The 14,359-nt window shown below is 43.8% G+C and overlaps 1 protein-coding gene across 9 annotated transcripts in view; it reads left to right on the plus strand.

Annotated features, from left to right (window-relative positions):
• The window catches only part of POU2F1 (POU class 2 homeobox 1), a 141,048-nt gene that overhangs the window by 73,862 nt on the left and 52,827 nt on the right, over positions 1-14,359 (plus strand). For 8 of the 9 annotated variants that reach the window (XM_075593606.1, XM_075593608.1, XM_075593603.1 and 5 more), the window contains 4 exons: positions 1,042-1,104; positions 1,334-1,434; positions 6,446-6,499; positions 11,482-11,601. In XM_075593606.1, coding sequence (XP_075449721.1) covers positions 1,050-1,104; positions 1,334-1,434; positions 6,446-6,499; positions 11,482-11,601 — 330 coding nt within the window. In that variant the 5' untranslated portion in view covers positions 1,042-1,049. The remainder of the gene's footprint in view (positions 1-1,041; positions 1,105-1,333; positions 1,435-6,445; positions 6,500-11,481; positions 11,602-14,359) is intronic. The other variant, XM_075593610.1, reaches the window with a different exon arrangement.

Consider the following 14,359-nt stretch of genomic DNA (forward strand, 5'->3'; position numbering starts at 1 on the left):
TAAAGCTGCAATGTTTCCTTTGTACCGATGTGACGTTCTGTTGCTGATATATTTAGCCATGCTACTCTAAATGGCCGCTGCCAGCCATGCAGTGAAACAAGAGGCTGCTATGGCAACAGCTGAAGCCAGTACAGAAATAAACTGGGGGAAATACCGTCTCTTTTATAACAAAAAATTAAAAGCAAGAAATACAGCAACACCACAGAAGTTGCGTTTCTGACTATTATTGATGAATATAATGCGGGCCCCCCCAGGTATCTCGTGTGTTTATCACCAGTTTGTTGCCTAAATGTGAGCTCTGTCTTAATCCGTTTGTGACCACCCTATTGCTGCTGCATCCTTTATCAGGAGGGGGAAGCGGGCATTGCAAAAACCGTGTGATGCTCAAAATGTCACCTGTGGCATGGAGTCACTCTCAGATGTATCCCTCGTAATGAATACTCTCGGCAATGGAGTCTGTAATCCATCGTGTGCCTGTGTAATACGGAAACGTTCTTTGGTTTGCAGTGCCTGTAGGTTGGAGGGGACTACATTAGTGGTGGGCAACTCCAGTCCTCAAGGGCGACCAACAGGTCAGGTGTTGAGGATAGCACAGGTGGCTCAATCAGTGGCTCAGTCTTTGACTGTGCCACCTGTGCTGAAGCAGGGCTATCAACACCTGACCTGTTGGTCGTCCTTGAGGACTGGAGTTGTCCACGCCTGCACTACATGCTTGTCAAATAGCCAGGCAACATAGCGCGTAACCTCCCACTAATATATTAACACCCAAAGGTGCATGCTGGCTGTTACATTACAATAAGCATGCACATTCTCGCCACCCTGGGGTGTGATTTCACTGACTATTATGACTTTTTCAATCTATCTCGGTGCTGACTTTCTGACAATTATTTTATCAAGTCATTTCCATGGAGAATGAAATGTGGTGTTTCCATTTGTGTAATTCATATACCGTTCTAAGTAACTCGGGCATAGGAAGGGACTGGTCGATGCATTGCCCCCCTTTTCAGTCTGGTAATCTCGCTCTTGTGTCTCTTTGCACAGATGCAAGAATGAGCAATCCGTCAGAAACGAACAAGTCGGCGGAGAGCGGGGATGTAAATACAGGTGAGGCGGGACGGTCTGCTGAGTGTGGTGGGCCCTTCAGAAACATTAAACACTGCTTATTGCTATGCAACACGCCTGTAACAGCACCTCCTCCACGTTTAACTTCTGCACTGCCAGAGGGCTCAGCAGTCATTCACTTTATCATAGACCCGCGTTATTTAATAGCAAGGTGGGGGGGAACAATGGAGCAGAACACCCTGGCACAGAACTAATTTGTCCATCTTTGCAGGCACGCAAACAAATGGTCTGGACTTTCAGAAGCAACCTGTGCATGTGGGAGGCACGATCACATCCGCCCAAGCACAGGCCTTCCTTGGACACCTCCATCAGGTAGGAAAGCAGCATTCATTACATTGCAATGTATTCTAGTGACTTGTGGAGGACACAATGGCCTACAGTATCTCCTTTTACTTCTACAGAGATCTGTTTGTTTTATTTCGAATCGATGTTATAATAGTTCTCCTAACCAGGAATAACTAACAATCCTGTAATGTTCTAGACCTGGTTGTGATTTTTCTCTTTTTTTAGAAAGTGCATGTGTTTAACACACTGGTTATTAATATGTGATGTTAAAAATATGTCCTGACAAAGTTCAGATTCCATGGTATATATCACCTGCTTTGCTATTTCACTTGTAGTACCCTGCGTGGTTGCTTTTAACATTGGCAACACTTAGGCCTGGGACATGGTCAGCGCTTATGCGCTGACGCGCGCTGCTGCTCGGCACTGAGCCCCTGCATACGCAATGAGAGCCGCTTTAGCAGGGGCTCGCGCACGCGTCCGCACGCTTGGGGAAGCGTGTCTGACGGCGTTTTGAAATTTCCCCGCTTGCCGGAGCGCAGGGCCGGTCACGTGAGCTGTTCGCTCAATGAGGGCGAACCAGCTCCGTGACGTCACTGGCCCGCCCCCTGATGGCACGCGGTGTAAGGCCAGGGAAAGCACCGCTTTCCCCGCGCCTCAGCACGTTTGAGAGGCACTATGTCCCAGGCCTAAGGTGGCATCCATCAGCAACCAGTGAAGATTTTCTAGTTTCCCTGCGTGTTACTTTGTTTATTATATGGCAGGGGTTCTTAACTCCAGTCCTCAAGACCCCCCAAAAGGTATTCAGAATATCCCTGCTTGGCACAGGTGTCTCAATCCGTGCTGAAGCAGGAATATCCTTGACCTCACCTGTTGGGGGTCTTGAGGACTGGAGTTGAGAGCCCCTGTTATATGGGAAGAAAACCCTGCTTTAGTGCAGTCAGGGAGCAGGTTTTGTTTTTGTCAGACTCGGATACTTGGCTCCCTGTGTTGCAATGGTAAGCTACAGGTAGAAGTGCAGAATATACAGGCATGTTTTAAAAGCCACGGAAATGCCAACTTGTGTGATAAGGCACTAATACAAACCAAATTAATCCGCAAAATGTCTGAGTGTAAACCCAAACCTATTTGAGTCTTTCTCCTTTGCTAAGAGGTTGTTTGGAGGAAAAAGGATCATCATTAAATTGTGATGAGTGAGAATTAGCTGCTGTTTCCTCTTCTCTCTGTAGGCTTCTCGTTGTCGTGTTGGGAACCATGCTGAGAATGTCAATTGATCCAGTTTAGTTGGATTAGTGGTTTAAAATGTAGATTTTCTTTTCAGATGGTAGAAAGCCACCGTCTTCCTACTTGGTGATGTTGCTGGACAAATGCTTGTTAGAAGCATTTTCAGCGCACTGTCACAGCGGGCGTTTTTAGCTTCAAAATGTCAGATGTTTGCATCCAGAGCAACCCGATTTACTTAATTTGCTGCACATGTATTTTTTGTAGAACGCTGGAGAGCTTTTTTTTTCTCTTCCATAACAGAGTACAAAACAATCATTATAATTGTTCTTGTATAGCGCTGCTACTTTTTTACGTAGCGCTTTACAGAGACATTTTGCCGACACAGGTCTCTGCCCTGTAGAACTTACAATCTGTTTTTGGTGCCTGAGGCACAGGGAGATAAAGTGACTTGCCCAAGGTCACAAGGAACCGACACCGAGAATTGAACCAGGTCCCCCTGCTCCAAACTCAGTGCCAGTCAGTGTCTTTACTCACTGAGCCGCTCTTCAGTTTAAAGCAACTGAACCACAATTTAAACTAAAATACTTTGTAAGGGGAGTTGGTGGTTTGCTTAAATTCTTTCAATGTAATGCAAGTTGGACATCAATGTATTATGAGCCATGTAAATCTGCTTGATCAGGATATGCCTCGAAGGCTTTTAGTTGCTCTGGGTCCAACTGTGTTTTGAAAGGTTGAATTTCTGATCATGAGTTTAATTAATGAGACTTGACCCAGAAATGTTGGGAAGGTTATGGGCCCATTACAGATTTCCTGACACTTGACATTTGTGTTATGGGCCCTCCTGCTTTCTATCAATGTTAAAAACAAAGGGGGACTGCACCTTTAGGTTGCTGAGTAACTGAGTTAAGGTAATCGGCTAATAACACGTTGTCAGCAGATAATATCCACCTGTTTGCTTCCCTGCTGTGAATGTCTAAAGTACTCATTCTGTTTGCCATAAGAGCATGATCTTTCTATACAGTACCTAGAACCCTGTACTAAATATCCATACTGAGAACAATTGCACTAATGCACGAGCAGAGAAAGTAGGAGCATTTCCACTTATGTTGACATGAAAACAGGAATGCCTGGAAATCGTGTGTGTGTGTCTGTCTCTGTGTGTGTGTCTGTCTCTGTGTGTCTGTGTGTCTCTGTGTCTGTCTGTGTCTCTGTGTCTGTGTGTGTCTCTGTGTGTCTGTGTGTGTCTCTGTGTCTGTGTGTGTGTGTCTGTCTCTGTGTCTCTGTGTGTGTGTGTCTCTGTGTCTGTGTCTGTCTCTGTGTCTGTCTCTGTGTGTGTGTCTGTCTCTGTGTGTGTGTCTGTCTCTGTGTGTGTGTCTGTCTCTGTGTCTGTCTCTGTGTCTGTCTCTGTGTGTCTGTCTCTGTGTGTCTGTCTCTGTGTCTCTGTGTCTGTCTCTGTGTCTCTGTGTCTCTGTGTCTCTGTGTCTCTGTGTCTCTGTGTGTGTGTGTCTCTGTGTCTCTGTGTGTGTGTGTGTCTCTGTGTGTGTGTGTCTCTGTGTGTGTGTGTCTCTCTGTGTGTGTGTCTCTCTGTGTGTGTGTCTCTCTGTGTGTGTGTGTCTCTGTGTGTGTGTGTGTGTGTGTGTGTGTGTGTGTGTGTGTGTGTGTGTGTGTGTGTATTCTGTATTCTGTGAGGCTTTATAACCTTCCATTCAGCAAATGCTGCTTCTCTTTGGCAAAATGTTGCCAGACTTTATTTAGACAAAAGTTAAGGATGGTTCTCCACCACTTAGTACCCTTCTACTCACAATTGGAAGCCACCTGAGAAATGTTGGCCACCTGTCCTGTCTTGAGAATAAAGCCTCCTAACACAGTCTTATCCTCCAATTTCCAAGCCTAAATAACATACAAGAATGAAGGGACTCATCTTTTACCCCTTTGATTCTGGTGAGGCCAGCAAAGTATTCCAGTGATCGAGAGAAAAACAATAAGCATATCGTGTTTATACACGTGCAAGTGACTTTTCTTTGCTGTACTTTGAACAGTGTGGGATATTGTATGGTTTTTCTACCCGCAATAATCTTATTCTCTAAATGCTACTAGTGGCAAACCCATACTAGCTCCGTAATGCAGAATCCATGGTCACGCGCAAACACTTTACTGTGAGCGCTCCGTAACAAAGCTGGCAAAAACGCTAGAAAAAGATCCATGTTCAAAATGGGTGGTAAGCAAAAAGCTACTACCCAGAATCCTCCGCTGCCGTTTAATCATGGTACAGCATGTTAGTGGGATGAAACGGGTATTGGGGGCCTGTGAAACATGTCAATAGGGCATTTGTGAGTTCTTGTTTTCTTGCTGTACCAGCAGTAATGAAACTGGGTTCCAGCCAGTGGAATATTTGGGCTGTAATCTTACACTAAATCTGCTATAAAGGAAGATAATATGAAAGTAGTGCAGAAGTGCTCTACATTACTAGTCTAAGGAAGGTGCCGGCCGCTGAGCAGCGCTTTCCTTGCGGGAAAGAGCGCCACGTGATGGGCATGTCTAACATTGGCTCGTATGCCGTGCTGCCACTTCAGAGCTCGGAAGAGGAGCTGGGCTCCATGTTAATGGGACTGCAATGTAAGAGCACATTCACAAGACGTTTCCACAAAGCTACCTTGTCCCATAATCCACACGCGTCGTGTTTCCACTTCTGCAAGGCAATCTCAGTAACGACATTGAAATGAGCCATTATAGTGTATAAGAAGCAAGCAATGATGCACTATAACAGGGGCGGCCAACTCCAGTCCTCAAGGGCCACCAACTGGTCAGGTTTTCAGGATATCCCTGCTTCAGCACAGGTGGCTCAATCACTGGCTCAGTCTTCAACTGATTGAGCCACCTGTGCTGAAGCAGGGATATCCTGAAAACCTGACCAGTTGGTGGCCCTTGAGGATGGGAGTTGTCCTCCCCTGCACTATATTGCATTGATCCTTTAAGTTTAATCGTGCGGTTTTACGCCACTTTTATAGCACAGCCTGGGTTAAAGAAGCGCATAGCCAGCAGACCTGCTCACACCGCAGTTCTGACCTTTCGGTCTTCTCAGTGTGGGCATGGTAACGGGCCTTGCATGTTAAAGCTGCTCGTAGCACCGCATATGGAAAAAAGGGAATAGCTTCTGTGGAAGTAGTCTCTGGAGTTTCCACTTCCAAGCGATATATAGATACATCTATATATCAGAATTAAGTTTTCCGTAGTACAGTGGGGTTGTTGCGTGAAGTTTAACTGCACTCAAGTGTTTACGTGTACAGAGTTTTGATGTCACAAAAATGTAGTCAATAGTACCAGTTTATTTTTATTTTATGTACCACAAATCTGTTAAAATAAGTCAATCTGGAGCTCATACTGCAGCATTCTTATTTGTTGAAGATGGACGAAGATTCCCTGAATCAGAATCAATGTTTAATTTAAAGTGCTTAACAGTGAAAGGTAGTAGCGACAGATATTTATCACTTCCCTAGCTATTTTTATCAGTAATACTAGGATTTTTGCCATGTACTGTCAATCACAAGCATAATTGTACAGTATAAGAATGTGAAATATTAGGAAATGTTAATGGGATACAAGAATTTGTGTAGCAGACCAGACTGAGAGAGAGAGACAAGGGCAGGAGTCCATGCCATGAAGCGCTTACAATTTAATCTCTGCCACAAGTACTGAAATGAAAAACCCGCTGTTCTGTTCCTTTCTAACAAAGGAGGATGATTAGAAGCTCGGTCTGTAAAAGCTTTTTTAGAGGTTATTTGAGTACTTCACCTGTATTATCTGCACTGTATTTTAGGTCCAGCTCGCTGGAACAAGTTTACAGGCTGCTGCCCAGTCCTTAAATGTACAGGTAAGGATTGTTACAATACTGACCCCTCGGTCCTGCGGGGCCATGGTTGCATGTATGTTTGCACGGTGAACATCAGGGTTTGGACTTGCTGTGCTGTAAGTTGCATTGCTTAGTAAGCTTTGTCTGGAAGAGCATTATCCTGGAAGCCACTGACTGTGTAATCTGTATGTTAATGTTCCCGTCAAAAGGAGTTTCACTTTATCCACGGCGCTGTTTTTAGAGGTTCTAAGTAATGTCCCTATGCTTTACAAAGGTAACAGGATTTAGTACATTTGCTTTGGCCTTCAATTCTACTTCTGCATTCTGCACTAATTGACATTTTTTTTTAAAGATTACCATGTGGACTTCATAGGAATAAAAAACATTTGGACAGTTTAGGGATGAGAAGCGACTTGCCCGTGTTTTTTTTAAGCGTTTTGGTGACCTGTATCATTACACATTTCAATACTGCAAGAGTGTGTGTTGTACTTCTCTTTGACCCGGCAAGCTTTCATTTTGTCTTTAAATTGAGCAGTCTCTTATTAGACTCTTTTTAAAATGGGTGTTGCAGGTAGTTTTCAGGGGCAATTCTCTCACTTGGAATATGATCGTGATGAATTGTCTAATAAGAACACAACTGCACTCTTCCACATGACACTACGAACACTCAAACTGCCAACACACACAGACCATACACTCTAACACTCTAACCTACTACAAGCCAACCACAAGTTGGTGGTCTTGTGGTGGTTAATGCTCATGTGGGGGTAAGAAAATACTAGCTACCCAAGGCCAACTTAATTAGTCACACAATGTTGCTTTGTACTGCAGAATGTTTTTTCAGGACAGGTTGTCAACAGGAACGACTACTGTAAGTGGTGACACCATATGTTTTACCATCACTGAGCAGCTGATTATTTAGCCTCCCGCCATACAGTTGGAGCGCGTCTGCTAGATGAAGTTTTATCTCTGGCTGATTGATGTTGTTGGCTGCCTGTCCTGGAGGTGACTGAAAGCTAACTTTGGTAGGGAGAGGGTTAACCGTTTACTTGGATTAAGCAGCATTAGTGTGTGTGTGTGCGTCCGTCCGTCCGTCCGTCCATCCAATGGTACCGGATTTATCTGTCTTCTATATTACTTTTTTAATTGGTGATGTGCTGCTACCACTGGACAGGTCTCTAGTAGCATGTTTACTACTGTAACTTCTATTGCTGATTACAAATCTATTGACCTTTCTGCCCTCTAATGCAGTAATCCCCAACTGCAGTTCCATGTGTCAGCACTGTCGCAGATGGGTCTTATTGGGTTCCTTGAATCTCTGTACTGATTCTTTCTTGATAGTCCTGCAAAGAGTTAACATTCTTCGAGTTGCCATTTGTGAGTGCTTGTATTGTAGGAGTATAGCTGTTTTTCTTCTATAAAACATTATTATTGATCCTTCCAGTAGTACAAAGAATGATGGCCTTCATATAGGACAGGAGTGGCCAACTCCAGTCCTCAAGGGCCCCCAACAGGTCAGGTTTTCAGGATATCCCAGCTTCAGCAGAGGTTTCTCTATCAGATTGAGCCTCTGATTGAGGCACGTGTGCTGAAGCAGGAATATCCTGGAAACTTGACCAGTTGGTGGCCCTTGAGGACTGGAGTTGCCCACCCCTGATATAAGAGTAGGAATGAAACCACTGACCTAACTTGGAATTGTGATAAATTCCGACGTGTTGCATTGTACGAAACGATTTTAGGTTAAAAGCAATTTTCATTTTTTTTTTTTTTTTGCATTATTTTATAGTTTGGTTTTCTTTATATACATGGGATCAGTATGTGCAAAACTTCTATGCACTTTTCTATACAATTTATCCATTCAACATAATCTGAAAACTAAAAATTGATGCCTTCGAGAGAGAGAGACCGTATTTTGAAGACCGTACAACATGCAAACTCCATTCTACATTCATTTTACATGTACATATAGGGTGAGATATAGTTAAACTGAAGCTGGCATCAGCAGTAGGTCCAACAGAGAGCAGCTTTAATGCTGATGCGCTTTTGTGTCTGAATGCTCACTCTTTTTGCATAGGTTGTACAGTAATAGCCATGGGTTGCTTAAAGGCGCAGGCAACATTGAAGTTGCATTAAAATAGAATGACTTAAGTTGGGTGTGGCGCCTCCCAGCCTTCTCCCTGATTGGACGACGAGTTTTGTGCCGTTCTGGATGGGGCACAGAGGAGGAGTCTGCAGAGGGCTGCGAGACTGCATGTGTTCAGTGTGCTGGGCCAGTGGCCTTGAGACACACAGTAAAGATGTTATAGGTTGTCCCTCAGTAAGAAGTGAGACGAGATGCTGAGGTTCTGTGGTATTCTTTTTGTAATGATCTACATGCTTACCCAATTGTATGTGTATAGCGCTGCTTTGAATACGAGTTAGTTGTGATAATAACAATAACCTCGCAGCAGTTCACACCCAGCAACGTATCTCGTATGCGGCTCTTAAAACCCCATACAGAAAAGGGCTGCTACACCAGATTTAACAGTTAACTCCGCAAATGAAACACGTTTTTCCCCATTAAATCCATTGTTTATTTCTTTTTATGCAAGTGGAGTCTGGTTGGTAAAGAAAGGGGAGATGTGGGTAGACGTAAAACAGACTGGCTCACCTTTGCAAGCGAGACTTCAAGCCTTTCATAAGCTACAATGGATTATGGGTCCCTCTACCTGAACACCGCTGAAAAGAGAGCACAGGAGTGGTTAGAATAGTTTATTGTGCAGCAGCGAGTGACCTTCCATTCGGAGGGAGAAGCCAGAAAATTGCCTTTCGTTGCCATGACAAAACTTCCCTCTCCCCAAGAGGGATGTTGGCAAACAGGCAGTATCTCTGGAGCAGAGTGTTTACTGTCCTGCGCTGTAATTATCTCCGAATGACTGGCAGAATTAATCAGAGCTTTATGTTAATTAGCCCGCTCTGCAGTCCCTGAAACAGGTGGTGGAAAATATGCAAATTAATGCAGAATTTAAATGCTCTGCCTAACCAGTTTTAATTACCATAAAATGTGCACTTTACTTTCGTCTACCCTGTTAACTGCAGCATTTTCTTTTCTTTCTTTCTTTTTACCCTTAAAGATCGCAGCCTTGTAAGTTCAATGCTGTGCAGTCCTTGGTACCTTTTGTACCGCAGGGTTATTTAGTGAAAAATACGGTTAGGTGTCGGTTGCTGAAATCTTGTTATTTTGCTGATTTGCGTAATTGGGAATATTAACAGTTGGAGGAGAGCTGTGCATGGAGCCAGAGAGTCAAAATACATTTCTCTCTAAAAAGACCAGGTTGTTGGGCTTCAATTTAGCGATCTTACTCCTGGAATGTGTGAGGGTTTCTGAATCTGGGGGGCAGGTGCAGAATCTGCATTATCCCTGTGCCAGAGGACACGTAACGGGCCCGCTATACAGAGGCCAAAAAAGGGTTTCATGAAATGTCACATTTAGCTCAGTGTGCAGTTTAAAAAAAAAATGATTTTGAATGTACAGTAAATATTAACAAAACGGCACCCCAGGCTTCTGTTAAACTGCGGTCTGCTTTTCAAATATGGATGCCAACATTAAACACAATAGCAGGCAGTTATTACATCCAATGCAGCACTAACCAGACTTTCATACACACAGTTCTGGGTGGGACGAAAACATTGGCATGTACAGTAGTTGTATTCAATGTATTCTTTTATGCGCCCTGTAACTGCTTTCACTGTTCTAATAACCAAGTCATGTGATCTTAAAATAAATAGTTTAGGCGACTTTTCCGACGTGATTGGGATGAGGTGAAACATTTTGAGAATGCAGTTTTGTAAGTCTCTAATTAGCAGCCTTTAAACAAAGGACTATTCCTATGAGCTGCAGAGAACAACTCTTTGAAGGTCAGTGCTAGGACGAGGGGGTCAGTGTTCCAGCAGCGGTTGTCACATCCTATATTCTAACCTCATTCATGCATACGAGACACCCGAGCTGTACAGATGATTCCTTTTGCGGCCTGCGACGCATTGCACCGGAGGATTATTGGCAAATAAAAGGATAGTACAAAAGATCTTCCAGAAGTCACAACCCAACTAAGACCATCAATCGTTGGCTTAAATTATACAGCCAGTCAAAGTATCCCAGCACTCAGTAACAAGCGGTGAGATTTGTACCCGAGGATCGGATTCATTGGCCGTTGGATTGCCTTGCGTTACACTTCCTGCATGTACAATATGAAAATAACTTCATACATACAGTATTACACAGATTGGGAACGGTAATGCTACCAATTGGAGGGGTTTACCAGACATTTGGAGTGGTTTATAGGGTATACTAAGGGAAGATGGGAAGTACCTTTATAAAACCTAATCTGTATATTAAGTTGGGGTGCTTACAAGGTCCAGGTGAATGTCATGTTAAATAAACACCGTTCTTAGTGACTTAAACCTGAAACACCACAAAGACCATTGGGAATATCCTGTTAACAGGAAACTCCGGCTCTGGGAGGCCAACTCCTGTCCTCAAGGGCCACCAACAGGTCAGGTTTACGGATTTCCCAGATTCAGCACAGGTGGCTTAATCAGTGGCTTAGTTTTTGACTGGACAACTCCAGTCCTCAGGGACTCGCTGACAGGTCAGATATTGGGGATTTCCCTGCTTCAGCACAGGAGGCTCAATCAGTGGCTCAATCTTCAACTGAGAAACTAATTGGGCCACCTATGCTGAAGCAGGGAAATCCCTAATACCTGACCAGTTGGTGGTCTTTGAGGACGGGAGTTGGCCACCCCTACTCTGGCTCATACCAAATTGTGGGCTGGGACTATGCAGACACGTTATGTTCATATTTTACGTGTTGGTACAACGGTATTGCTTACTGTAAAAACCTGTTCTTGACGTCAGAGATGGAAAAAATCCATGTTTTCAGAGATTTCTTTTTTCTGTTCCATTTTATTTCACTTGTGTAACTGAACATTCTTACACAGCTTTAATATATATATTTTTTTAATAGACTAAATTTAAAGAAGAACCTGGGGAGCCCCAGCAGCCAATCCAGCCTTTCCAGCAGCCTTCAATGCAGGCAGCCATACCCCAGACACAGCTCATGGTGGCCGGAGGACAGCTCACTGGGGTAAGAGAGATCCCGCTTTACTCTTCTGTACGACTGCCGAGGACGGCCTCTCGGCCAGAGACGCCAGGCCATAAGTTACTGTGCTTCCTGGAATGATCTGCTCGCGTTAAGGCCTCGCCGGCAGATTAATTTCTCACTTTATTTTCGCACTTTTAGCTGTAACGCACTGTCCGCGGAGCCGACGCGTTTCTTTTTTAGTATCCGGATTCTCTCTAATGCTATAGTAAACTCGTGTATCTCTGTATGCCGATTGGTCAAAATGATCAGAGATTCCAGACAGTTTAATCATCGGTTAACTCTGAGGTTGTCAACTTCAATCCTCAGGACCCGCCAGCAGATCAGGTTCTCAGGATATCCCTGCTTCAGCACAGGTGATTGAGCCACCTGTACATATAAGGTAGATAAGGAAATCACTAACAGAAAGAAGTAATCCCTATAGTGCGCGCACCCAGCCTATACATTGGAACTCTGATTTATCTAATAGAGATGAAACTTCATCTCCACTAATAAGTAATTTTATTTAATCAGCACAAAAGTTATTTTTAAAACCTAATTCAACAATTAGCGTATCAAAGTAATCTTGTATGTAAACAAGGATAAATTGATAAGGGTTAGCCACTATTGATCAAGAGTATCTTAATCCTCATAAGCATCAGTAAATTAATAAGTGTACTCCTATAACACAAGAGTATGGTGAAGTGATAAGTGTAAGTGATTTTAACTTAAAGTGAAGTATATAATTAAAAAGTGAATAACGGTGTATAATAGTGTGCAACCACAGAGTATGGATATGTAAGGGGTGATCTGTGTCAGTTATAACATATATTCAACCATATATCCCTGTCGACACTGAGCTTATGATGATAGCTATATAAAATTCCTTTTGATATGAATAAAAAGTGATGTTAGTACTTCAGTATCTTGTTGAGTAAGGCTGCATCCATAGATGGACCAGCCGTGCTGAGGCGTGCGGACGCTCCGCGCTGAGCCCCTGCATCCTCAATGAGGATGCCTTGAGAGGGGGCTCACGCGAGCGTCCGCAGGCTTGCGGAGGCGTTGGAGGTTTCAGCCGAGCGCCAAGCTGTTTTTCAGCGCGCTGTCGGCTGAAAACCTCCAATCACTGCACTGCAGCGTCAACGTCACGGCGCCTTGACGTCGGCGCCGTGACATTGACGTCAGTGCGTCGCGGGCGATTGGCCCAGCGACATCACTGCCCCGCCTCCAACCACCTACCCCCGGCTCCCTTTGCACACGCTGGCTCGCCTGCAAATCCGTGCAATCGCGCTGACTGAAGCAGGCGAGCCTCAGCGTTAGCGCGCCTCCGCTCTCCCCACACCTCTATGGCCCGGGCCTAAGAATACTTGCATCAATTTAACGCATATAGCTTGCTAAGGTAAGTATCCATATAATGCCAAAGCCTTCCTTGGAATATTTGGATATATGGGTTAATATATGTTGTAATCGACACAGATCACACTTTACATATCCAAAATCACTTACACTTATCACTTCACCATACTCTTGTGTTATAGGAGTACACTTATTAATTTACTGATGCTTATGAGGATTAAGATACTCTTGATCAATAGTGGCTAACCCTTATCAATTTATCCTTGTTTACATACAAGATTACTTTGATACGCTAATTGTTGAATTAGGTTTTAAAAATAACTTTTTGTGCTGATTAAATAAAATTACTTATTAGTGGAGATGAAGTTTCATCTCTTTTAGAAAAATCAGAGTTCCAATGTATAGGCTGAGTGTGCGCACTATAGGGATTACTTCTTTCTGTTAGTCATCAGTTTTTTAGCCCAGTATGCACCCCTCACACAACTCACAACATACAACCTACTAGCTGAGCAGAAGCTGTTCTTTTTGCTTAACAGATAAGGAAATCATCCAGAAAGAATCCCTATTGGTGTACTCATGAGGGATTCTTTTTGGCTGATTTCCTTATCTATCTTATTTGTATTGATACTTGGTTTTTCCCTAAGTGCACCTTGAGTATTATTGATTACGTATCCATTTTGGTTGAGTGGCAGGTACTTCTCTCTACTAAATGATTGAGCCACCTGTGCTGAAGCTGGGATATCCTGAAAACCTGACCTGTTGGAACTGGGTGGGTGGGGGTGAGGGGGGTGGTCTTGAGGACTGGACTGGAGAACATCTGGGTTAACTGAAACGTGCAAATAAAGTCCATGTAAGAAGAATTGCATTGGATTCCCATCCTATCTAAACGAGCATTTCTGAAGCCCTCTAACAGTTTGTGGGGTCTGTGATCCTGGCCTTTCCTCTCTTATGCTGACTTTCCATCAGAAATATCTTCTTGTATTTTTTTGAATGACATGCATCCTACTCGGACAGAAGCTAAACATTAACACTGGGAGGAGAGCTTTAGCCTGCTGCTTTGAGCAGCATGTGCATACAGCCAAGCCTGGAAGAAGGATATGTATACTCCATAATCCACAAATGGATTATTTTTGTACATTTACACATTAGTTGAAGTTTGGTTGCCGACTGCCGTGTGGAGCTGAAAACACTATTGGAGCCAGAAACAATCAGGTTAACTGGTTAGCAAAGTGACAACTATGTCCACATGAGGATTAAAAACAAGGGTACATCCTCCTGTCTCACATGTTGCAAAAGGGAATGGGTGCTAAACGGGGACTTGCTATTTGTGCCCTTTTGCTTGCACTTGGATGGCATCTTGACAACTGCAATTGAATTGCATGGGGTGTGAGAGACTAGAGCAGGCTTG

This window comes from Ascaphus truei, chromosome 3 (assembly GCF_040206685.1).
Source record: "Ascaphus truei isolate aAscTru1 chromosome 3, aAscTru1.hap1, whole genome shotgun sequence".
Classification (NCBI taxonomy): domain Eukaryota; kingdom Metazoa; phylum Chordata; class Amphibia; order Anura; family Ascaphidae; genus Ascaphus; species Ascaphus truei.